The sequence below is a fragment of the Anas acuta genome, chromosome 3 (assembly GCF_963932015.1).
Source record: "Anas acuta chromosome 3, bAnaAcu1.1, whole genome shotgun sequence".
Classification (NCBI taxonomy): domain Eukaryota; kingdom Metazoa; phylum Chordata; class Aves; order Anseriformes; family Anatidae; genus Anas; species Anas acuta.
Window position 1 is genome coordinate 99,849,505 of NC_088981.1, and position 25,111 is coordinate 99,874,615.

The 25,111-nt window shown below is 38.6% G+C and overlaps 1 protein-coding gene across 1 annotated transcript in view; it reads left to right on the forward strand.

The window, feature by feature from the left end:
• The window catches only part of TRAPPC12 (trafficking protein particle complex subunit 12), a 53,692-nt gene extending 29,335 nt beyond the window's left edge, over positions 1-24,357 (forward strand). The window contains exons 6-12 of the mRNA XM_068678516.1: positions 111-223; positions 7,406-7,478; positions 11,190-11,263; positions 18,413-18,511; positions 21,687-21,787; positions 22,590-22,677; positions 24,014-24,357. Coding sequence (XP_068534617.1) covers positions 111-223; positions 7,406-7,478; positions 11,190-11,263; positions 18,413-18,511; positions 21,687-21,787; positions 22,590-22,677; positions 24,014-24,256 — 791 coding nt within the window. The 3' untranslated portion in view covers positions 24,257-24,357. The remainder of the gene's footprint in view (positions 1-110; positions 224-7,405; positions 7,479-11,189; positions 11,264-18,412; positions 18,512-21,686; positions 21,788-22,589; positions 22,678-24,013) is intronic.
• The last annotated feature ends 754 nt before the right edge of the window (positions 24,358-25,111 follow it).

A 25,111-nucleotide genomic window follows, 5' to 3' on the forward strand; every position in this document is an offset into this window, starting at 1 on the left:
TATGAAGGTAAAATGGTCTTTGTGTCATGTATACTAGTGAGAAATACCTTTGGGATGTACACACTCATCATTATAGCAAACACATTTAATGAAGTTAATTATGATTCTAGGTTCCATGGTTCCTTTCTCCATGCGGATTTTACATGCTGAACTTCCTCAGTACCTAGGTAATCCTCAGGAGTCACTGGATAGACTGCACAGTATGAAGATAATCTGCGCCAAGGTAACAACTTCTCTATGCAGTGCTATTTCTTACTGTTCAGGAAATACATTTCACTGTGCTTAAATAGAACATTGGTTCAACTATGACATTTTGGATTCCATCTTGATTCAGAGAAGGAACTCACTAATAGAAGTAATTAAGTCTCTTCCATTTTAGGATACAGCATCCTCTTCTCCTCTGCTTAGCAGCTCAGACTAAAATGAGTAAAACAGTGCAAATACAGTTCTCTTGCTTTCGTGCTTCTGCCCAACAAGACACAGAACAGATGTATTAAGCAGACATGTTCAAGGGCATGTGGGAGATTTTTTCCCTCACTCACCAGCATCCAGCTTGTTCAAAACAGTTGTTCATTGTAAAATCATAGAATGGTTTGGGTTGGAAAGGACCTTAAAGATCATCTAGTTCCAACCCGCCTGCCATAGGCAGGGACACCTCCTACCAGACCAGGTTGCTCAAAGCCCAATCCAACCTGGCCTTGGCACTTCTAGGGATGGGGCATCCACAGCTTCTCTGAGCAACCTGTTATGGTTTCTCACCCCATCATGTATTTCTTCCTTATATCTAATCTAAACCTACCCCCTTCTAATTTAAAACCATTGCCCTCTTATCCTGTCCCTATACTCCCTGACAAAGAGTCCCTCCCCAGCTTTCCTGCAGGCCCCCTTAGGTACTGGAATGCTGCTATAAGGTCTGCCCAGTGCCTTCTCTTTAGGCTAAACAACCCCAACTCCATCAGCCTGTCTTCATAGGAGAAGCACTCCAGGCCTCTGGTCAGCCCCACAGCCCTCCTCTGGACCTGCTCCAACAGGTCTGGGTCTCTCCTGTGCTGGGGACCCCAGTCCTGAATGTAGTGCTCCAGGTAGAGTCATGATCAAAAGATGCTGCTCCATCCTTCAGCAATAGCCTGGATAGCTGGCTTTGGAAATGAATGACAGTCTTTATAAATGGGAATATAAATATGAACTGCTGAGCTTGTTTTGGGGTTTGTTTGTTTATTTTGATGAAGCTTTCTTTGTTGTTGTTTTGGGGCCTGAGGGGAATTACTTGTTTTGTCAAGTTGCAGCATTGCAAAATTTGGGCCTGAATTATAATATGAGATTTGTCAGTGCTGGAATTGGAGTGGTGGTATTGTAAGCACAAGCCTTACCCACTAAACCCAGCACCCTGAGCATTAATCATTCATCCTTAAATGCTTTTAACAGAAATCTTCCCTACTAGTCTAATGGAACAGTTATGTACAAATGTTACAATGTGCTAACCTCTAGAAGAAATGAAGCACTATTGCTTTACCTGTGACATTTGAAAATTCAGAACTGTATATGAGATAAACGCACGTGATTATTTTGGGTGTTCCTTGGAAGCTTCCTATATTTACTTCTGAAAATAAATTGAATAATGCAAGTGTAGGAATTTGGTAATTGCCAGTTGTATAGATACTGTGGTCTTATGTATATAAAAACCAACTTGCTTCCAGCACAGCGCAGTTACTAGGGTAACCAAGTATAACCAAGTGTTTACAGTTAAAAATAGTTATTTCTTTTATGAGGGAAAAAGATGAAAGGTTGAAGTAATAAGAAATGAATGTGGCATTTGTTGTAGAGTTGGAAGGAATTAATTTGGAAACAGTTGAGAGAAAGATCTAATTTGGCCAAGAAGTGCTACTTTTTAGCACTTCATGAATGATGTTATCTGCTTGTGACCATCTCATCTAATAAAATTAGTGCCAAGTTCTCTCCAGCATTGTCCTTCATAAACAGTCCTCCTCAATTTGAAAGTATTTTTATTTTTTTTCCAGGATATGTTATACTGCTCTGATGCAGGATTTCTGGGCCTACTGACATTTGCCTGCCCTGGTCTGCAGCAGACCAGGTGTTTCATATCTTGTTTTTGTATGATCTAGTTTTAAGTATTGTGCTGTCACTCTTGAGTAATGAAAGTGTGACTAGATCCCAAAATTTGACTGAAGTTCCTTGATCTTGTAAAGGAGGGAGAGAATTGTATGGATGTGAATGAGGAAGTGACTTGAGCAGGACGTTCATCAGCCATCTGGTTAACTTTATTGACATGGCCATATCTCGTTTACAGTGTGATCAGCCATGATTCTCCACAGATTAAAGATATTGGTCAGTAGAGGAATGAAAGAAAAGGAACTTAATTCCCCGAGACACACACCTCAACACACTTCTTCACAAGACCGTTAAGTTATTTATAACCCTGAGGTGACTCTGCCTGCTCACTGTTCCTTGAAGTGCATATCCTTAAAGCATATTCACTATACTAAGGAAGCTTCTAAACTATCTTCAAGGTTTTGTTTGAACATGACCTAGGCTGATTGTTTAAATAAGGGAACCGAGAGAATATAAAATAGGAATAAAGGACATTTGCAAATTAAAAATGTGGATTTCCCTGCCTGATAAGTTCTTGAAGAACAGACCTGTTTACTCATACTCTCACTCCCTCAACCTCTAGATGCCTAGATCACTATATGATCCGTTGTGCCCTTGGGGAAAGCTTCTCTGAGGCTTCTGCTGGCTCTTCCCAAGGAGTTCCCCGTTCTGGGAGAAGATTTTCCTAGATTAGGGTGTTCAATTGTAGGTCTAATGGGAGCAATCTCCCATTGCTTCTGAAAGGTTCCACCAGAGGCAGAGTGCAGTCGCCAGGGCTCCTTTTTAAAATAAAGTACACGGAAGACTACAAAGAAAACATTCCATCCTTCCTATGGTAATATTTTACAATTAGTTTTTCTAGGCACTACATTGCATATTACTTCAGTTGTTTGTATCCAAATTAAGTGTCTTGTATTTTGGAGCAATTCAAAGACAGCTATAGAAACAAGAGTATGAAAAAGGACATCTCATAAATATATTAAAAAAAAAAAGCATTATTTAGATATATGTTTTAATTTTTGTGTGGAATGCTATCAGTCTACTAATCTAGATCTCACCTGGAATGTTTAAGAATAAAGCACATGAAAGCTTATGAAAATGTATGGCGTAGCCAAGAAAATAACATAAAGAATTTACACATTATTCTTAATATTTATATGTGACACTTGGGAACCATTTGGGTTGTAACAGAATTAATTGGGGAGCTTTCAACCAAAAACCTCTAGTGTTTTACTTACCTACTTGAAAAAGTGGAAAAATAATCTTCGGTCATCCTTATTTACAGAAGGGCGTACGAATAGTCATTATGTAAATGAGATGATCTTGGAGTCATAAAAACTAGGAGAGAGAAAAGACCTATTAGCTCACCTCGTCTGTCTCTCTGCAATGCAAGGTTGTTTTCTAGTTTTTAATGAGCCAGCCTGTGGAGCTGAGGCCACTTCCCCTGGGAGGCTATTCCAGGCTAATGCTAATGCATTCTTATCGTAAGAAAATTTGTCTTCCTATTTTGCTTCTCTTCCTTAATGTAATTGTGTTATTCCTATCTGATACCTCTTTTTAACCTGCTAAATTCCCTCTTGTTTTTTGTTGTACGCTCTCTGCAGATGCCTGTCAACTTTGGATTAGCTACTCGACTTTAAGATCTAACCATATTTAATTTGACATTATGTTGGTAACTCAGTCTCTTCAGCCCTCATCTACTTATATATTTCTTGTACCTGAATCAGGATTGGAGATTGAGATGAAAAGCATAATTTTTGTTTTCCCTGTATAGGCAATAATGTTTTTAGTTCCTCTAGCATCCCTTTAAATTTGTAATCAAGATCTGATCTGATATTTTACATCTCTTGTCTGCAGGTGCAGCATTTAGGAATGAAATAATCTGTGATGCCAAAGGCCTGTTATGGTCTTTTGGGGGAATGAAGTGATATTGTTACTGTCTCTGTGTTATTGCTGGTCTTCCCAACCTGAATTGCCACAAGTTGTTGCCCTTATAAGTCTGCCTTGAAATAAAAGGACTCCAAGCAGCCAGGCAGTAAGAGTAACAGTAGTAATTTAAGTCATAAAAAGGGTGGTTCTTTTCCAGCTTTCACTCAAAAACATAGGCATGATCGTAGTGCTAATTCTGCTAAGGACATGCTATATAATAAATGCTTACCTGGAGACCAAAATGTGAGAAGAGCAATAGTCAGGCTTAAGCTATTCTTGCCCCTTCCTTGTGCCTGAGCTTCCTAGCTGAATGAGGGAGAGCTCCTGGAAATACACGTATCCCATAGGGTGATGTATTTTGCTTTTTACCTTTTTATCCTTCAAGTGGCAGAGCTGTACTGTGCTCTCTACCAGGTGGGTGGAACAGTGGCAAGTGGGTTAACTGCCCTGCTTCCTGAAAAAGCTCCTGCAAGTTGCTCTTCGTGTTCAAGAGTCTTGCCACTTGGCCATCTGCTACTTCCTCTGTAGTTCCACCACTCTTCTTTAAGAGAAGTTGTGTTTCTCTTTGACCCTTCCATATACACACTTCATGTATCTCCCAGTCTTTTGTTTTAATTTAGATTAATGAACTTTTCAGTCTCTTAGCTACTGAATGCTTTTGCTCTTTATTTTCATTCAGCTTCCAGTTCTGGATCAGTTACTAAGAATGCATAAGTATTCTGTGTCTCATAGATTATTTCAGCCTGGGAGGTGTTTGTCCTGATGCTTTGTCTGATGAGTTTGTAGAAATTATGATGATCCTGCACCAAACTGAGTCCCCCAAAAGCCACAATTACAGAAGCACCCAGAAAAAAAAAAGGGGGGGGGGTTCTTTTGAGTAAGAAGGTAATGCTGATGAAAAGTTGTGGAAGAAAAAACAAATTATTAAAAAGAGAAATGGAAGGACAGGAAATTAGTAATACAAAAGGTAGCGTGCCTAGGTTAGTAGTTGTGGTACACAGGTGATGGATGAGGAATGAAACAGGAGGCTTGGTGAAACAGTGCTAGCCAGTTAAACTAGAAATTGTGTCTTTATAAATATTCAAGACAAGGAAAAACATATTTCATACATACAGCTTGTTTAATGTAGATGGTAGAAGTGTTCAATGTTATTTGTCTTTATATTTGAAACAAGGACGTTTAGAGCTATCGCATATGATATTGCTAGAATAAACAGTTTACCATCTGTGGAAAAGCAGGATGAAGGGATCTGTTAAAATCAAACATTTCATGTCAACTACCATAGCTTACACTGAATAACTACTAGAATCAGTGATTTTATTATTAAACAATTCATGGAAAACTAGGGAAGTGCCTAAATATTGAAAGACTGCAGATGATGTTCCTATACTTAAGAAGGGCAAAAGGAGATAAACCTAGGGAATAAACCAATTAGCCTCAAATCAGCACCGAGTTCTGTTTTAATTACGTTGAGCTTGAGGTGACAGCTAGATATCCCCAAGTAATATCACAGAATGGTTAATGTAATATTCTAATTGTATGCTAATATCCAATTCTTTCCTTTTTTTTTTTTTTTTCTTGATGCTGTTAGTTGGGGCGTTTTCAGAGAATGGCTTTGTCAAACTAACCTATTGTCTTTTCAAACAAAACAATATGTTTCATTAATGAAGGCACCTCGTTATGCTAACACCATTTCAAGAGTAAGAGCTCTGAGCCTTACTGAGAATGAAAGCTGATAACTAGATTTTTTCCAGGGGAAGAGAGAGATCATGGTTTTTTTAGACTGGATAGGGAACAGACAACAAGGTGGTTTTTTGGCTTGTGGGAGAGAAGAGTGTTTTTTACTCTGACAAGGTTACTTGTTATATACTAGGCATTTAATACTTAAATCTGGTGCTTCGGTTTCTAAGTGTTTTCTAAGTGGCTACATTGCTTGTGAAATTGGGACAGGGATTCAATCTCACAGACATGCTGCTGTGATCTCATAAATTGCCACCTATCAACTAAGTTGTGGTATCTGTACAATTGTTTGCTCATAGCCTCTCAAAATTTGAGGTAAGGCAACTTGCTTTAGCTCTCTATGAACTAAATCAAACTACCTTGTACTTGTCATGGGCTAACAGTTCTTACCAGGAAAATGGCCCTGGCTCATCTGGCATGTGGTAACTGCAGTCATTTCATCGAATGCCTCTCCTAGCTCTTAAGTTACTTGTAGCTAAATTTATGACACCTAACTTAAGGCTTTCACTCTAGTCTATGAAAAGAGGTTGGTATCTCTCAGGGCAATTCCTTTCACCTTAAGATGGTGTGAACTCGCTTCGTGGAGGTCCTGATTGCCCTTCATTGACTGTCGGAGGCACCAACACGCTGTCTGAGGCCAGATTAATTTTGCTTTTGAGGATTTCCTGTGTTGTCTTTAAGTGTTTGTTTACAAACCACTGAGCACAACTGGAATGCTTTCCTGGTGTGGAAAAAAAACAATTTCTTATACTGACAGAGGGTAAGAGTGCTCTGTGCAATGTGTTCAAAAGTGCACTCAGGCCCTAGACAGGGATATGTCTTATATTTCTCTAATTGTCTAACCACAACGGCTGTTCAAGAGCAACAGCTTTAGTGCTCTTTTTGAAGGAGATCTCAAACAGTATTCTACAACCAAAGTAATAAATTTGTAATAGAACAAAGGGGGTTATTTGTGGGAATGGGAGAACAGATTTGGAGAAACTGTAATGGGATTAGAAAATGGAAAGTTGACTTGCATTTCAAATGGAACTTCACCTGCATATTTCAAAAGTGCTGAGACACAAGCTTCATTAAGTATACATTTTCATTCTCCCAATCATATTACAAATGTTTCATTCACTCAACAGTTTGGATGATTTAAAATCTATAATAAATAAAGAGAGGCAATAAAACCCAAAGTTTGAGAAGGGAGTCGGAATAAGACCTAAGGGGAATACTTGATTAAGGACAAAAGAAGCAAGGTGTTTTGGAAACCAGAGCCCATGCTTAGGGTGGAGGAGTCAAGAGAGGATGGCTCTCTTAGAAAAATCAATTTGACATTCTTTGTGGTCATTAACATTCATTCTCTGGTGAAGCATATTTCATGTTTTGTTTAACAAAATGTGTATGTCCCCGGAGTGTGCTGACATTTAATGTTCTGTAAGTATCATAAACCTGAATTCTAACATCCTTCTACCGTGTAATGTCTTCCTTTGTGCTATGGTAATAATCAGTAATTTTGAACTGTATCTAGGTGAAACATTCTTGCCTGAGTTGGTTTTCGTATTGACTGTCAATTTTAGATAATTTGCATTTAATACATAGCATTGTTTAAACTCATGTAAGTTACTTTAAAAATTTACTACAGATACTAGAAAATCTGGAACAAGGCTTAGCTGAAGATGGAAGTATGACTAATATTACACAGGAGAACAGACAAGGTAGGTATTCTTTAAACATTTTTTCACAGGCAGTATGGTTTTATCACTTGCCCAAGTATGCCAGAAGTTTTCACAAGACTGCCCCAGAGTTGTTAAAACAGTATTTTTGTAATCTCATAGTCTACTCAGCCTCTGAAATGATACACCTTATACTTTTATTTGCTGGAATTAATTTCACAGTTTTGCCCTTGATCAAACTGTTGCACTAAATCAGTTTTTTTTTCCTACTGAGAAGAAACAAAGAACATGACTACCATCCTTTAGTGATGCATCTAGAAGTGTATTGCTGTCACAGCTTAGATGAATGTTTCATGTTCAGCATTGGCTCATTGGTTCCTCTCAGTCTTCCCACCTAAAATTTAGTGATTTTTTTTTAAGATTGAACTGCTATCAGACAAGGGCTGCATTGGCCTAGGATGTTACTATATTCTAATAGTCTAATTCTCACTGCAACTGTGTGATACATAGAATCCTGAAATACCTAAGTCACTTTTTAAAATGAGTTTCAGAATATACTCATCTAAATAATTTTATATGGAATTATGTTGTTTGTTTTTTTTCCTGTTCCTTCTATCTGAGTTTTTAACTTCAATAGTGTGGGATAAATTACTGTATAAAGGTCATCTAGATAAATTAGTTGTCCAAGTATTTTTTAATGGAATTTATACTAATCAGATCATTTGAGTGCGCTTAAAAATTGAATATGAAATGACATTTTAAGCATTGTTATGAAATAGATGAACCACTTATGGTGCCCAGCAATATGGAAGTTAAAAACATAATACCAAGAAAACAAGAACCTTTCTGCTTTAGCCAACAGCCTAAGGAAATCTTACCAACTTCTTTCCATGCTAGCATTTACCTCTGGAGGGTATGGGAAGTAAAGGTCTTCCTCTGAGATGTGAAAAGGCTGGGTACAGCTCTTGGGTACTCAGCAGAGTGACATATTATAAACAGGTCACTAAAATGATGCCTACATGGAGTGGTGCAGACCTGGTCTGAACTCTTCTGCCTGGTCTTCAAGTTGGTTGGACATGGAGCAGCTTTAATGTGTCAATGTACTTCACTTAATACACCATCTAGATATGCCCTAAAAAATGTATGCAAGTATGAGCAGTGTATATCATAGAGGCATTTGCAGATATATTCAAATGAATATACATATTCTTCTCAAAATGGGTTAGGAAAAAGCAGAAAGATAATCTGATATTCCAAATTCATGCACAGCATTTCAGTTTCTGGTTTTCTCTCTTTATAGCTGTTGTTCATCTTGCCTCTGTTCCCTTACCTCCTTTTCCCTGTTGTTCCCTTTCTACCCTCATTTTTTGTACTAATTTTCCCCATATTTTTTTCTGCTTTTTTTTTTCTTTGTCTTGTAAAACAAGAGTCTGATTCTCTTTTAGGGGACAAGGACTTTTTTTTTTTCCTAGCTGTGTCATCATCCTGTGGCCAGCAGTCTTTCTCTGATGTGAGTTTCAGGCTCCTCGTTTTTCCTCACTGCTGCTGCATCAGAGCTGAAATGAGCTCAGAAGGATGTGGTTGGAAAAGCAGCAGCCAGAATTTGCCAGAGGACAAGGCTGCTGAAGCAGTCCCCTTTGCAAGGAGTGTTGGGTGACTGCTGTTGTTTGTGGAGGTCAGCTGGGTCTGCTCCCTGTCTGTTTCTGATAATGCTGGTTTTTTGATGTTTTGTTTTGTTTTCATGTGAGATCTCGCTGAAGCAAAACTTATTAACTTTATTTGAAGACAGACATAATTCATTATGGAGATTATGCCTAGTAAGTAATTTCCTTATTGCTGGTGTAAGAAGGTGCCACGCAAGTCAACTCATCATGTACATCTCCTCTAATCTGAAACAGAGCACCTCACCTGCCAGTTTTTCAACAGGAGAAGAATTCTAGCATCACTTACCTGGCAATGCATTCTAGAAGATGCCAATTCTGCAATTTAGTGCACAGTGTTTGTATTAAAATGGCTGGCAGTATGGAGTACAGTCCTTGACAAATAGCAAAACTGAATGTTTAGAATGCGAGCAAGTGGTTTTCAGGCATTTTTCAGGCATCACATAATGATCTGGTGTTGGGTTTTCAATTTTGTTTACGGCTTTGCAGGTTTTCTTTAACCCCTTTCTGCCAGCACTAAGAAGCCTCATCCACAGGGCTACCCAATTTCAAGGTCAGAGCCAGTTCCTGTTTAGTTATAGCACTGACTGAAGACATCTGGTGTGTCTGCTTTGCAATCCTGTTTAAGTATTGTGGCTGGTGCTCCTGGATTGTGAGCAGGAAACCTAGATGTCTCCACTGCAGAAATCAGCGTCTCATTTGTTGTTACCTAAGTCCTTGGTAAGATCCTGAAAAATTGAACATGGTTACCAAACTAGGGGGACATGCAAACAGGGAGATAAGCACAAGTGAAATAATAAAGGAGAGTTAAGAAGAGATTTATTTAATTATGTCCAGGTTTTACAGACACCCCCAAGGAAAGAAAAAATGTAGCATACAATAATTGCTCAGTGTTTACAGCAGCCTCTCCATTAACAGCACTAGCAATGTGTGGTCAAGGGAGAATTCCTAAAACAAAAGCTAGCATTAATGAACAATTTTAAGGTACAGTGAATGACATACTGGATTCAGTCTTGGTGCCCCTTCTTTTGACAAAGGTAGTTTGGAAATGCTGACATTGATTTTTTGTTGTTGTGGGTGGGGAGTGGTGAAGGTGTTTTTAGGAAGTGAAGGGGAGTAGACATTTCACCAGACTCTGTTCTTATTTGTAATGGCATTTATGTGTGTTAAAAAAAAATTATCTGTGCGACCTGCCATGCTTTTCATCATAGCATACATTATGGATACAAATGAGTGGTCTCAGTTATCACAGTCTCATTGAAATAGCCTCTTCGCCCTTTCCTCTCCCCTCCTTCTCAAATCATTACAGTGACCTTGACAGCTGATTGACTGAGACCTATTTATTTTCCAAATGTACTGAATTAATACTCCTAACATTTATTTTGGAGGATTAGAGGAATGATTCTAGCATTGATCTAGGGAAATGGATTGAGAAAAATAAGGATCTATGTGAACTATTCTCTTAAAACATCAGGAGTCTGTCTGCAAACCAAAAGAGAAAAAAAAAAAAAATCTGCTGCTGCAGCTTTTAATGCCTGCAAGCTCCAGGAGCATGGGGAAAGCAGACAGGCTTGGCAGATTTTTTCCAGCACAGCTATAAGCCAGAGGCAAGCAGAAATAGTCCCAGACTCAGACAGTTCTGACCCTGCACGTTTTGGCTCTGAAATGGCATTAGCTGTGTTTGATTTTTGAGTTTATCTCATTTAATCCTGTAGATTATATGTTTTTAAAATTGATACTCATTATCACTCTAATCTTTTTTATGCATCTTTTGTTCTTATATTGGAAAATATGTGGCTGCTTCTTCTGGTGTTTAATATTTGGCCTGAGCTCAAAGCTGAGCGGCTGTCTGTTGCTCTGCGTTGTTACAGCGTGTATGGTCCCCAGAACTGCTTGAGTAATTCCCTTGGAGAGATGCAGGATTTTCTGTCTGATGGTGCAGTGTAGCAGAGAATTAAAAATTCTCGGCTAAAACCCAGTGGTGTTAACGAGGTGGATCTTTCAAAATCGTAATTCATAGGACCAATAATTGATGGCAAGAAAGAACCTCTAATTTATTTGTGCAAATTCACAAGCTGCTCTTATTTTGCAGCCTCTGTTCAGCTGTGGAGGTCACGTCTGGGCCGGGTGATGTACTCCATGGCAAACTGTCTGCTAATGATGAAGGTACGTGGGTGGCAGCAACTGCAGAGGTACCGTATATTCCGGAATAGAATGTCAGAGAAAGTGCAGGAGAATTACTGGTGCATAGATAAGGCTACCTGACTGTACTCGGAGGTTTTGCATAGTGAAGAATTAATTAGACTTAATAATGCCTTATTTAATAGATAACCATTTGAAGTAATGTTCTTTGGGAACATATCTGCACTTATTTCTCCCCAAATCATCCCGGAGAACGTGCAGTAACAATACCGAATTTACATTTTTAAATTGAATTTTTCTAACACTTAACTAAATGCTGTAATTAAAAGCAATTATGTGCTCTGTCTTTTTCAAACTGTGCACTAAGAATGTTGCTCTGTGTATGCACATTATGAATACTATAGGCTTGGTATATGATGAAGATCCAGAACATCTAAATACATCCTTCCTATCTCAATTGTAAGATAGCTTCTTTCAGGTTTAAATCCGCACTAATGGGTGGGGAAAAGAGAAAGGAATAAAAGGAAAACCTAACTACCACTGTTTTGTTGTTTCTCTCTTGTTTCCCCCTTATTCCTTAAGCACTTTTTGCTGCATTTGGTGGAACACTGGCTTCTCTTTGTGATCAGGAAACTTGAGAAATATGATAATTCCTGCCATTCACCTCATAGTCAGGGAAATAGGGATATTGCCATTCTAGGCATGCAACAAACTGCTGTTATGCTGAGTTTAACTGTGCTTCACAAATCAATTAACAGCAACAGGCTCAGAGCAATTCTGTCAGCACTATAACCTTCACAGGCCGAGCTCCTTGCTCCCTGCTAGTTGGTTGTCCAAGGTCATGTCAAACCTGACGTTTACTAAGCTGCTTCCCAGGCTGGGCCTCGTTGATGCTCTGTTCATAATATTGTAGTAACTCAGAAAGCATGCATCACATACAGTTATCCAAATACTGCTTTATATAAAACAGAATGCCCTATTTATGTGAATTAGGGAAAATAGAAAATTCTGTTCATAATTATGTTGTGATCAGAACAATTCTATCCTGAATAGTAATAATTGTCCATTAAACCATGAAGTATTTTTAAGAATTAATAAGCACTTGTTTTGAAGTAGGTACTTGACATAGGTTCAGTTCTTAAGGAACTTGCTTTTTCAAAAAACAAGTGGAGAGAAGCACAACATATTTGTGAATACTAGTTATCAACTTTTTGGAAATGATATCTCAGAAATACTGCAGCTCAGATGCTTCTTAAGATCAGTTTTATTTAGGGCCTCACTGCTGTTAATTTAGAAATTTACACTTCCACAGTAACTTCCAGACTACCCGCAACTGCATGTTAATGCACAAGTGCTCCCATTTGAAACTTGAATTTAGCACATAGGCTGTGGAGCAGTTGGGAATCTCACAAGTTTCAGAAATATTCCTATATGGAGTAGTAGAGAGCTGGGGTTGTTCAGCCTGGAGAAGAGAAGGTTCCAGAAAGACCTTACAGCAGCCTTCCAGTACCTAAAGGTGGGCCTACAGGAAAGCTGGGGAGGCACTCTTTGTCAGGGGGTGTAGTGATAAGACAAGAAGTCATGGCTTTAAACTAAAAGAGGTGAGATAAGGAAGAAATTCTTCACTCAGAGGGGGTGAGGCACTGGCACAGGTTGCCCAGAGAAGCTGTGGATGCCCCATCCCTGGAGGTGTTCAAGGCCAGGCTGGATGGGGCTTTGGGCAACCTGATCTAGTGGGAGGTGTCCCTGCCGATGGCAGGGGTATTGGAACCAGGTGATCTTTAAAGTCTCTTCCAACCCAAACCATTCCATGATTCTGTGATATTCAAACACAGTCTTATTACAGTTAAAATCAGAGTAGTGCATCAAGTTAATTTATTCTGCTTATGTGACAAATCCTTGCTGAAAGAATTATATTGGTTATTTATAAATGTACTAATTTTAAGACCACTGTAACATACAGAAAACTGTAATCATCTTCTCCACCTTCTAGAGTATTCCGATTTCTTCAAATAATTTTAACACACTTCTGTTAATTCTCTCATGAACAATTATATTAATTGAACAACATTCCACATCTACAGTTGTTTTTGCTGTTGTGTAAAACACTTTAAAAACTAAATGTTTTATTCAAGTGTTTCAAGTATATATAATAATTTGAAAAAAAATATCATTCCCCAAGTCAGTGTCATGCATTGCCATCTAGTGTACATTTAAAATACTGCAGTGTGGTCATATTTGGTCCCCAAGTACTATTCAGTAAATTGAATAGCTTGTGCTATTAGTAGATTAATATTTTTTTTTTTGTTAAGTTAAAACAATTCAACAATGGTATAAAGCAAAAGCTGACGATATTATTCTTGTTAACCTGTTTCTTTGCCCAACAAACTTCAGTAGTATTTAGGGAATAGTCTTGTCAAAATTGACTCTTCAAAATAAAAAAAAAATACTTAGAACATATGTTGGACCTATGTCTCTTTAAATCTAATTCAGCTGTACTCAAATTCAGTTTGGTTTATTTCTTGTCATCTCTCTTCTCTGTTACCTATCTGACCTAAGGAATTCTGTTCATGATTTTTGTCTTTTTAAATACATTATATGGCCTCTTTAGTTTCACAGCTGAACATCTCATTAAATTATTGAGGTGGAGGAGTAGATTGTTTTGAAGGTAGCGAATGAGGTGTCAATAAGTGCTTTAACCAGACTTGCACAAGAAACCAATTAGTCATAAGTCTCCTTTATCCTGGGACCGTTTCTTTTACTGAATTCTGCCTGCTACAGTTCAGTAGCAGTTTAAGGCAGTCTTACTGCTATATATTTCTATTCATCACCTTTCCCTTGGACAACCTTTCTTAAACATATTCTTGCTCTTCTCCATACACCACTATTGGACTTTAAGTGACAGAAACAAAGACATGGTGAATCTCGGTCACAGCAACTGAATCAGCTTTTACATTTTCATGTGAACGAGGGGCAACTTAAGGGAGGAGGTAGAAATACAGCAGGAAGGGAAGGGAAGACCACTTAACATGCATCGCTACAGACTTTCATTTATAAGAACCGTGGGCTTAAGTCACTGTGAAACTGTACCCTGAATATAGCAGCATGAGAGAACATTCATTTAAAATGCAACTGATGATGTGCATTGCTTCATTTCAACAATATAATTGCAAAATGTCTGTCATTTTACTAAATCACCATGGAAGTGTCTTAAGAACTTTTTAAAGTTCTTTTCATCTGAGCTAAAATTGCTTTTGACATTATCTTACAAGACTTTTAGCTCTCTGAGGAATAAATACTTAAGTACTTTCCATATATATTATAAATGCACTCTAATTAAGAGCATATTTTGCATTTTGTAAGATTTTTTTGTCAGTGTTGTTTTAGCTTTTGTAGAGCTTGCCCTTAGTAAAAAACAAAAGCATTAGAATTGTTTTTCATTTGGGTCTAAATACAATTAAAACTACACTTGAAGAAGGAGCTAGCACCTTGTGCTAATGGTGCAAAGGACTGATGCATAAGGACTTTGGTTGCATAAGGAGAAAGACTGCATGAATCATGTCTTTTGCCTAACTGTGCTGCAGTACGACACTCTGGATTCATAATGCTGTGAATCTCTGCTTTCATAACCCTTCTTCAAATGCACTAGGTAGAGAGGAAGGGCGAGTTATCCATCCTCTTCTCCCAAGTTACGGCCTTCATGAGCTATACTGTTTGTAATAACTAAAGCTGATTTGTAATCTGTGGTTTCTGAACCTAATATTAGCATTCTACACATCATGATCATTTATGTTTATTTCTAAATATCTCATAACTGATTTTTAAGTACTTAAAGTGAGGAGGAAAAAACACAAATGTGTAATGCAGTAACCATTAAAGGAAATACAGTTACACTGCAGTGCATCAGGGGAAAATAAACCCCACTTGCCATTTTTGTGCAGGTAGATCCAGTGGCTTAATACAACATTTTTTTGGATGATTATATCTAATGTTAGCTCTGAATTTTTTCGTAATTAAAGAAATACTGAATTATTAAACAATACCAATTCTCATTTGTATCCTGAATTGTGTAACTGTCATTCTTCTTTTGGGATTTCTTATGAAGGTGTGGAAAATCTGAAGGGTCACAATTTGTAGAAGTTAAAGACTGTGATAATATATCAACAGTACCTTTAAGTCTTAAGATCACAAGCTGACTGGTTTTATTTTGGTTTTACTGCCAGTACTTAATATTTCTTACTCATCCCAACCAAAACTTGTATTAAACAAGATTCCACTCTTCTGAGAGGGTTTCTCATTTATCATTCTCACAGACAATTGTTCTTTTACCATGTCCCAGTAGCAAAGCAGGGAATTAAAATCTGGTCTTCAGTAGATAAGACTAAATATCATGTACTTTACAATATGCTCCTTCAGAAGGAATTGTCAAATAAGGTGCTTTTGTAACATACAATGGGTGGCATATTTCTGTGTCACCTGGCAGTATACAGGATACCCCAGAAATCTACTACTGCTTCTGTGATAAATAAGTGGGGGGGAGTATACACATATAAAACCTACCGCATGCAGTAAGTTTCATGTGCATGTACTGAAGCAATTACAAGATGAATCAGAATCACAGAATCGTTTAGGTTGGAAGAGACTTCCAAGATCACCTAGTCCAACTTCTGACCTAACACTAACCAGTCCTTCACTAAACGATATGAAATTGTATTTAGAAGCAAGTCTGGATGCTCTCATAACGCTTTACTGTTTCATGCTGGGCTCAGCCTTGCCTGTGCTCAGGTGTGGTTTTAGACCTACGTGACTTTATCTCTTGTCATCTCCTAGAAGAAATGGGCCCCATTCCTGTGACAGGCACTGCAGGGCATGGGGTAAATACACACAGGTGCTGTGTGAGGTACCATCACATAGAAACAAAGTGCAATATGTTTCCTGATCCACAAATACAGTGCATAGGCTCTTAGTGCCTCACCTCTACTCTCACATTTTAGGAGGTGTGAACCTTTACATACTCCTAGTTATAATACACATATAATGCACATAATACATAATACAATGCTTGATAGGGAATGCAAAAGGGGAAGAAGGTTTGTTTGCCTGACTAGGCCAAGCCTGGCCCTGCAGTGCAGACCTCCAAGATGTTATTTGTCTGCTTGTTCCTACCAAGGTTGGCTCGTTACCTATGCTAGGCAGCCTGTGATGTTATAATTGGGCAAACAGTGCCCCCTCGTGCAGCCTATGCTGGCCAAGACTTTCCTTCAGTCAGTTCATACTGAGATGACAGAAGCACTTTTCTTTCAACTTAACCATAAGGTCTCCAGGGAATTGTGTGGGGGATGTGAGTGCAACAGCCCTGTCCCTCACAGTTCTGCTGCACGCCTTTGTCACATGGACTAAGCTGGAGTGTACGTGAGAGTGACCACCAGGAAAGGGACTGCTTTAGACTACAGAATAGAAGACATTGAGCACAAAAGCTAGAATTTGATGTAATAAAATTATTTGTCCAGTAAGTACATTGTTATTCACAAAGGGATAAAACTCAAAGTCACAGACAATCTTTTGTTTATTTATAAATGATACTCTTGCAAGGATTAATAGCTAATAAATTAAATAAATAACTAAATAAATATAGTGTGGCTGGGCAACCAGTTCAGAGGAGCCTTGTTCCATGAATTTTATGCAATACCTAACACTGTTGGACTTCATGATCAAACAAGTCCTGTAGCAAGAGCTGTTACAGTGAAAATTGAGTTTGTCCTGTCATAAATTCATGAGGAATTTTGGTAGTATAAATTACATAGTGTTTGAGTTGTGAATGCTAAATGAATCGGAATTTAAACAAATATATTGTTGCCCGTATGGCCTGTTGTCTTTGCTCTGAACTCTTGCCATTACCACTAATGAACATGGACATGGCATGGCATACTAGAGTTGGAATACTTCATATGCTATATGCTAGATGTTCAAATTTAATAGTTACATGTGTAATATACAAGTTGCTTGCAAACGAAGGGTCCTGCAAAGTGCTCCTGGGGTTGTTTAAGCCAGTCTCTATTATCATAGGCTATGTAATTGCTCTCATATGTAGCTAAGACTCTAAAGACTTCTCATGTTTTTTGTGTATATGAAAAAATCAGTATGTTCCAAAGAGTGACCTGATGCCTGGGACAAATAGGGCTCAGTCACTTTAAATACAATCTCAGAAAAAGAAATACATTATACCTGGGGCATGCGGCCTCCTCAGACTAAGGAGGAGATGAGGAATAAGTACATTTAGCAGTAGCTGGGATCACATCAGCAATGAGTTAAATAAGCACTGTAACAAAAAAAAAAAAAAAAAAAAAAAAGGCATGGTACAGAGTATCCCGAGATGTCTGTGCCATTTTAAAAGATTGTTCTTTGATATATTTGCTTCTGAACACCTACCACAAGTTCTTGTATGAAGGTGAAGGGCAAAACTGCCAGGAAGCACCAGGTCAGTACAGCACATAGCCTTCTGTCTCTGCAAATGCCTGTTTTTTATAAACAAATGCATATTTTCCCTGCCTCTGCTCTGAATTGATCAAAGAAGCTGTAGCTGAGACTGGTGCAACCTTGTGCCCTGTGGATGTACCCACTACATGTGTTTCCCTTGGCCACTAGTTTTTCATCTGAAAACATGGAAGACATTTTAGTTTCCGTAACATTACTTTGTGTTTTTCACAAGTTAAAAGCATGTGCACAAACAGTTCCCAAAGCTTCTCAACACAACTATGTAATCATACATATACTTTAAACATGTGACACTTCTCATGTACTTCTCATGTGACACCTGAGTCACATGCAAGGCTTTTGACTCTCATCCTAAATCATAATCCATGCGGGAGAGTAAATGTGGGTTTTTTTGAATGAAATGAAAGAACGAAGTAAAGAGATTCATTCTCCTGGCATTGAGCTACAAATAGAACATGATCCAGTTGCAAAATAAATAAAGGAAGGTCCCTGTTTTAAGCAGTTCCAGTATAACTGATAATAGCCTACAGTGATAGGCAGAAATTCTGTCCCATTCACAAGTTGCAATTATTTTGATTCTGTTTACATATATCTTTAAAAAGAAGGCTACATAAAGGCCTGAGCTTAAGTATCTGGTGCTGGGCTTAAGTATCTGGTTGTGTGCTTTTCACCCCTCAGGACTATGTGCTTGCTGTAGATGCTTATCACTCTGTCATCAAATATTACCCACAGCAAGAGCCTCAGCTGCTGAGCGGAATTGGAAGGATTTTCCTTCAGGTATGTATTTGGTTCTAAATATGCTAGGTAATGTTGCTATTGACAGCTATATAGTGAATAATTGTTGCATTTAGAACGAGAGCTAAAACTGTATCAAATTGTAGAGGCAGTGGACAAAACTAAAAAACTTTCACCGTGAGATATTAGATAATGCTAGGAAATACGAAGCACTAATATTAAAATTACATGTGTATATATTAGTGAATAAAAAAGGTGCTATAGAAAATTATGCTAATCATTTAATCAAAAAGCAACATTGTACGCTTACTGAAAGTGAAGAGACCCAGATCTGATGTACAGCCAGCCTTTAGCTGTTTCCTTACTATAAATGGGAAATGGGGATGAGAGAAATGGAGAATTCAGAGGCTACCACAAAGAAATGTTAAGAAGCACTCTAATTCTGCCAGCAATCACCTGACCTCTGAAACAGAAATTCACATGTGATAAAGAAACAGTGAGTGCATTTTAGTCTCTAGTATTTATTGTGTGTTTCTAATAGACTCTGTTTGCTGGCTGACCTGTCCAAAATTGCCATTTAAATAACACATTAGAGAATTTCAAAAGTGGAAAGCTGTCTGACCTTACCCTCTACAATATTGACCAAAATAAAAAAAAAAAATTAAAGGTAAAAGTGGTAAATAAATCCTAGGAGCACTTCAGAAAAATAACATGTTCCCAGACAAACAGCACAGTGTTTTGCAGGCTCCTGTTAGAAAAGAGGAGTTATACTATTCTCCCTGACCACTATGGATAGAACAAAAGGTGGCATAAAAAGTGCAGCAGGGTAGAGTGTGTTTTCTAATAGTAAGGGTATTTAAGAGTTCTGGAATGAGTTTTCCAGGGAGGTTGTGTAATATACACCATTTGAGAGCTCTAAGGGGACTTCCACACATTTGTCACAAACATCTTCAGTAATGCTAGTCCTGGTTTTGAACAAAAAGTTGATTTCATGAAGGTCCCCACCTGAAGGCTGCCTGGTTTGCATGGTTTTATGCTCCTGAAATAGTTTAGTTTCCTTCCTTTTGATAGATTTATTTTACCCAGTAGTGAGTTTTCTTCTCCTTCCGTCTCTCAAGCTTAAAATTAGACACTGTACCAGGAAGCCTCACCAAAAATATGAGCGCATCCTCCTATGAAACATAAATTGCTAGCTTGTTTACCAAAGGGACCTTCTTCAGAGAAAATATTTTTCTTTTCTCAGATAGCAATGTATGTGACATGCACTTAGGTGAAATACCTGTTTCCTTCTAGGAATCCCCTTTCTGTCCCCCTTCCAATAAAACTTCTTTGTCCTTAAGCCAGCTTTCACATCCCTTTCCTTCAGCCTGCGTGATTCACTAGCCAGTAGTTTTCAATCTGCAAGTGGACTGTCTCCCCACAGCGACCCATTGTGTTGGGGCTGTTTTCTGACACATTTTGGTCTGATGTGTTCAAGTTGTCTGTGATCTCTGGCTTTGACCCAGAAACACCTTGTGTATTGACTAAGCACAGGTCCTACGCTAGTACCAGGCTATTGTGTTCCCGTTTTCATGCTTATTGACAGCTTCTGCTTGTGAGCAGTGAGCACCTGTCTTAATTTTCCGTGGACTAACACCGAATCATAGAATCACAGAATCGTCTAGGTTGGAAGAGACCTTCAAGATCACCTAGTCCAACTTCTGACCTAACAGTAACCAGTCCTTCTCTAAACCATATCACTAAGCTCTACATCTAAACGTCTTTTAAAGACCTCCAGGGATGGTGACTCCACCACCTCCCTGGGCAGCCTGTTCCAATGTCTAACAACCCTTTCAGTAAAGAAGTTCTTCCTAATATCCAACCTAAACCTCCCCTGGCACAACTTTAGCCCATTTCTCCTTGTACTGTCACCAGGCACGTGGGAGAACAGACCAACCCCCACCTCACTACAGCCTTCTTTAATGTACCTGTAGAGAGCAATAAGGTCGCCCCTGAGCCTCCTCTTCTCCAGGCTGAACAAGCCCAGCTCCCTCAGCCGCTCCTCGTAGGACTTGTTCTCCAGGCCCCTCTCCAGCTTCGTCGCCCTTCTCTGGACCCGCTCAAGCACCTCAATGTCCTTCTTGTAGCGAGGGGCCCAAAACTGAACACAGTACTCGAGGTGCAGCCTCACCAGAGCCAAGTATAGGGGGACAATCACTTCCCTACACCTGCTGGCCACACTGCTTCTTATGCAAGCCAGGATGCTGTTGGCCTTCTTGGCCGCCTGAGCACACTGCTGGCTCATATTCAGCCGACTATCCACCAATACTCCCAGGTCCTTCTCTGCCTGGCAGCTTTCCAACCACTCATCTCCCAGTCTGCTTGGGGTTATTGCGCCCCAGGTGGAGGACTCGGCACTTGGCCTTATTGAACTTCATGCAGTTGACCTCAGCCCATCGGTGCAGCCTATCCAGATCCTCCTGCAGAGCCTTCCTACCCTCGAGCAGATCGACACACGCACCTAACTTGGTGTCATCTGCAAACTTACTGAGGGTGCCCTCGATCCCCTCATCCAGATCATCGATGAAGATATTAAAGAGGACCGGCCCCAGCAATGAGTCCTGGGGAATGCCACTAGTAACCGGTCTCCAACTGGATTTGATTCCATTCACCATGACTCTTTGGGCCTGGATATCCAGCCAGTTTTTAACCCAATGAAGCATATGCCAGTCCAAGCCATGAGCAGCCAGTTTCTTGAGGAGAATGCTGTGGGAAATTGAAATGTTGTGGGAAAAGGAGTGATGACACTCGGCACTTGCAGGGCAAGCAGGTGATCAGACCCAGTCAGCATGGGTTTATGAAAGGCAGGTGCTGCTGGAAGTAAGTCTGACCTCTCATTTTCGGCTAATTTTACAAACTCTGGAGCGAATTACAACAAAAGAGCCAAATGAGGAGGTGTGGCACCACTACTCTACAGTACATGAGTGCTCCACAAACACAGCTGAAAATCACTGCCCTAGATAAAACTGTACATGGTGTTGGTGTTCTTTTTTGTAATCTTAGTGTGGCTCTTCAGATACCTTGTTTGATAACAGACGTTACCCAGTTGTCTTGGTACCAAACAATTAGATAATGGACTTCAACATGTTTTCATGTTCTTATCCTTTGTAGAAGATGTAATCAGCCTGGATTTCTTTTCTTCTTATTGTGGTAACTTTCTCACAATTTTGCTGTCTAGATTGGAGACATAAAAACTGCAGAAAAGTACTTTCAAGATGTTGAAAAAGTGACTCACAAATTGGATGGACTACAGAGCCAGATTATGGTTTTAATGAACAGGTAGGTAATTTAATGGCTAAATGAAACTTTAAAATATAGTTTTTCAAAGTATACATAATGAGTATCAAACTACCCTTGACACAATTAAGTTCTCTTTCTGTCTTTTATATAACTACATCTGTTGTAAGGGAGACTGAATGGAATGTAGACCCATGAGATATGTAGTACTTGGTACAGTCCTATTATCCAGCATTGAAATTGTGATCCTTCAGTTGATTTTATGAAGCTTTTTCTCATTCTACCAGGCATTGTATGTTTTCAGTCTGCTTTTTGAATATACATTTGCATAAATAATGCTTAGGAGAGGAGAAGCTATTTGGGGCCCTTATCCCACAGTCAGATCTGCTAGGAAAGCTGCTGCCTCTTTAGTTTCAAAAAATGCTCAAAAACACAGCAGTAATTGAGTTTCATGATGGGGGGCTCAGTTTTGTAATGTTTAGCAATTGCCTAATACATTTAGAAAATACAATTCAAAAGTGTTCTGAAAATGATATAGCATGGCTAATTTCCTAAAGAGAAATAATTCCAGGAAGAGAGTATCTACATTTAAATTAATGAAAACACAGTGAAGACTCTTGCTTTGGTAGGCAGAATATATAATAGCCAAATGATCCAAGTTGTCATTCCATTTGTCTGTAAATCAGTGTCTCCTTGCTGGTTCAAGATTACACCGTGAAGAACAAATGTCAGAAACTCTCACATCTATAATAGGAAAAATAAAAAATGATGTCCATTCTTTTTAAAATATATTATCACCTTGGGTTTTCCAGGAGAACTCATTCATGTGTCACTTACTTTCTAGAGCATTCCTCCACCTTGGTCAGAATAATTTTGCAGAAGCTCATCGATTTTTCACAGAAATTTTAAGGATCGACTCATCAAATGCTGTGGTAAATCTCCAAATTGCTACATTTATAATGAACACCTAAATTATTCTTGTAATGCCTTCATACATGTATTTAATAAGTACCCAGAGTATGCTCAGAGCTTTATAGAAAAATTAGATGTGGCCTGTATGCCAAAGAGCTTTTAGTATATGTGAGGTTAAGATACAGACAAAGGTGGGAAGTGAAGAACTGGTAAATACTTAGACATGCATGAAGGCATTGCAAATCATTATGTTTATGGGACCTTTGCAAAAGTGCTTTTTTTTTTTTTTTTTTTGCATTCACTGTGTTTAGTATAGGCATGCTTGTCAGAAAAAGAAATAGCAGTTGCCAACATATGTAAAAGTAACATGATTTCACAGTGTTGAAGGAATATAATCATTTTTGAAATGACATTTTTAACATGGTGCACATCAGAGCCTTGGATTCCCATCATAAAAGGAGATCAAAGAAGAGCTGTTTGTTTATTTACTTCTGCTATTTGTACCTGTGGCAGCTTTCAGTGCATGGTCATATAGGAGCATCCCTGAGAACTCAGACAGCTTATCCCCAAAAGCCTGATCTGAGACGACTTAAAAATGGAGGGGACTGAGTTTAAGAAGCACATGAACTGCATCATTTTGCAGGCTGTAAAGTAGTATGTACTATAAACTCTGAGAAATCAATAAGGTTTCCTGAAGAGAGAGAGAAAGACTTTTTAAAAGGGTGTATTATTCCTTTATCTGCAGCTTTCAGATTCTGCAGCTAAACAAGTTATATGACTTTGTACTGGTGGAATCCTTTGTTAACTCATAAAACCTGTTGTTAGGAGAAGAAAATGCACTTGACTTGATACCTTAAGATGTATTAGACTGCCCTGTTTGCTGAACTTCCTTAAAGTAAATTGTAGATGCCTTTGTGATAGGTTAATTTCTTCCTGTTGCTTGTGTGGATTTTCTACACATAAGCCAGAGAGAAAAACACTGTAGAAGATACAGTGAAGTCATTTTTTTTTTAAAAAAAAAAGACAGTATTCAGAAGCTTATGTAGTTTTTGAAATCTGATTCATTTTCCCAATTAACTATCTAATGTTCTATACTATTTATATTACATTTTATACTCTTATCTTTTAGAGTTTGAGTTCTTACAAGTCAGGGCATCCTACTAGCACAGGATAACTCTTGAGAAAAGAAGAAAAGGTTAGGATTAGGTGACTGAGAATCTATTGTAGTTGCTTGTGCACACAAAATAGTAGTACATAGCACATAATAAATGATTAGACTTCCTTTTTACTTTCTCACTCATCACTTGTAAATATATATATATATACACATTTATTTATGATATATTTTTTCTCTAGGCTAATAACAATGCTGCTGTTTGTCTTCTTTATCTGGGAAAACTCAAGGATTCCCTTCGCCAGTTGGAAGGAATGGTTCAGCAGGACCCTAAGCACTACCTGCATGAGAGTGTTCTCTTCAACTTGACAACTATGTATGAACTGGAGTCATCTCGCAGTATGCAGAAGAAGCAGGCCCTTTTAGAGGCTGTAGCTATCAAAGAGGGTGATAGCTTTAATACTCAGTGTCTCAAGTTAGGATAGATCATTTCCAACTAATTTTCTCCTGCAAAGCCGATTTTAAAAGTTGTATATACTTCTTGGTAATGTGTAAATGTAAAATAAAATCTATCCAGTTATAAATAGTCAGTGGCATTCCTACAGAATCTGTGTTGTCTCTAACAGCCCTATCACTGTGAAGATTTTGTGCTGACCTCAAGCCAGCTTTATCCCTGCAAGTCTGTTCCTGTCTAGTTATTTCTCATTACAGTACGTATGTGCATATATATATACAAACAGTTACTCCAGTGCTTCCTTTTATAAGAAAAAATGCATTTGACCTTATTTGTCTTGATGACTGTTAGTGTTTTTCAGTAATTAGCGAGTAAATGATCTGAGATAATTTCATCAGCTAAGTTTACATCAGCTAAGTGTGTTATAGAAATTCTGAATGCACATTTATTCAGTTGCTTTTATTGTGTGTATCTTACTTCCCCCAATCAGAATACTGACTACTAGGCCTTTGTATGTCCACTGCTCTGAAATGAGGTTGCTAGAAAACCACCATACAAAGTCACAGAATGGTTGTTCTTAGAAGGGACCTCTGAAGATCGTCTGTGCAGCATCTCAGCTCAAGCAGGGCTACCCAGAAAAAGCTGCCCAGGACCATGTCCAGGTGGCTTTTGAAGACCTCCAGGTAAGGAGACTCCACAACACCCCTGGGCAACCTGTGCCAGTGCTCCATCACCCACACAGTGAAGAAGTGTTTCCTGATATTTAAACAGAACCTCTTTTGTTCCAATTTGTGCCTTTTGTCCTGGCATTGGCCACTACTGAACAGAGCCTGGCTCCATAGAACTTGTTCCTTTCTTGCAGTATATTGTACAATTTTATTTTTAT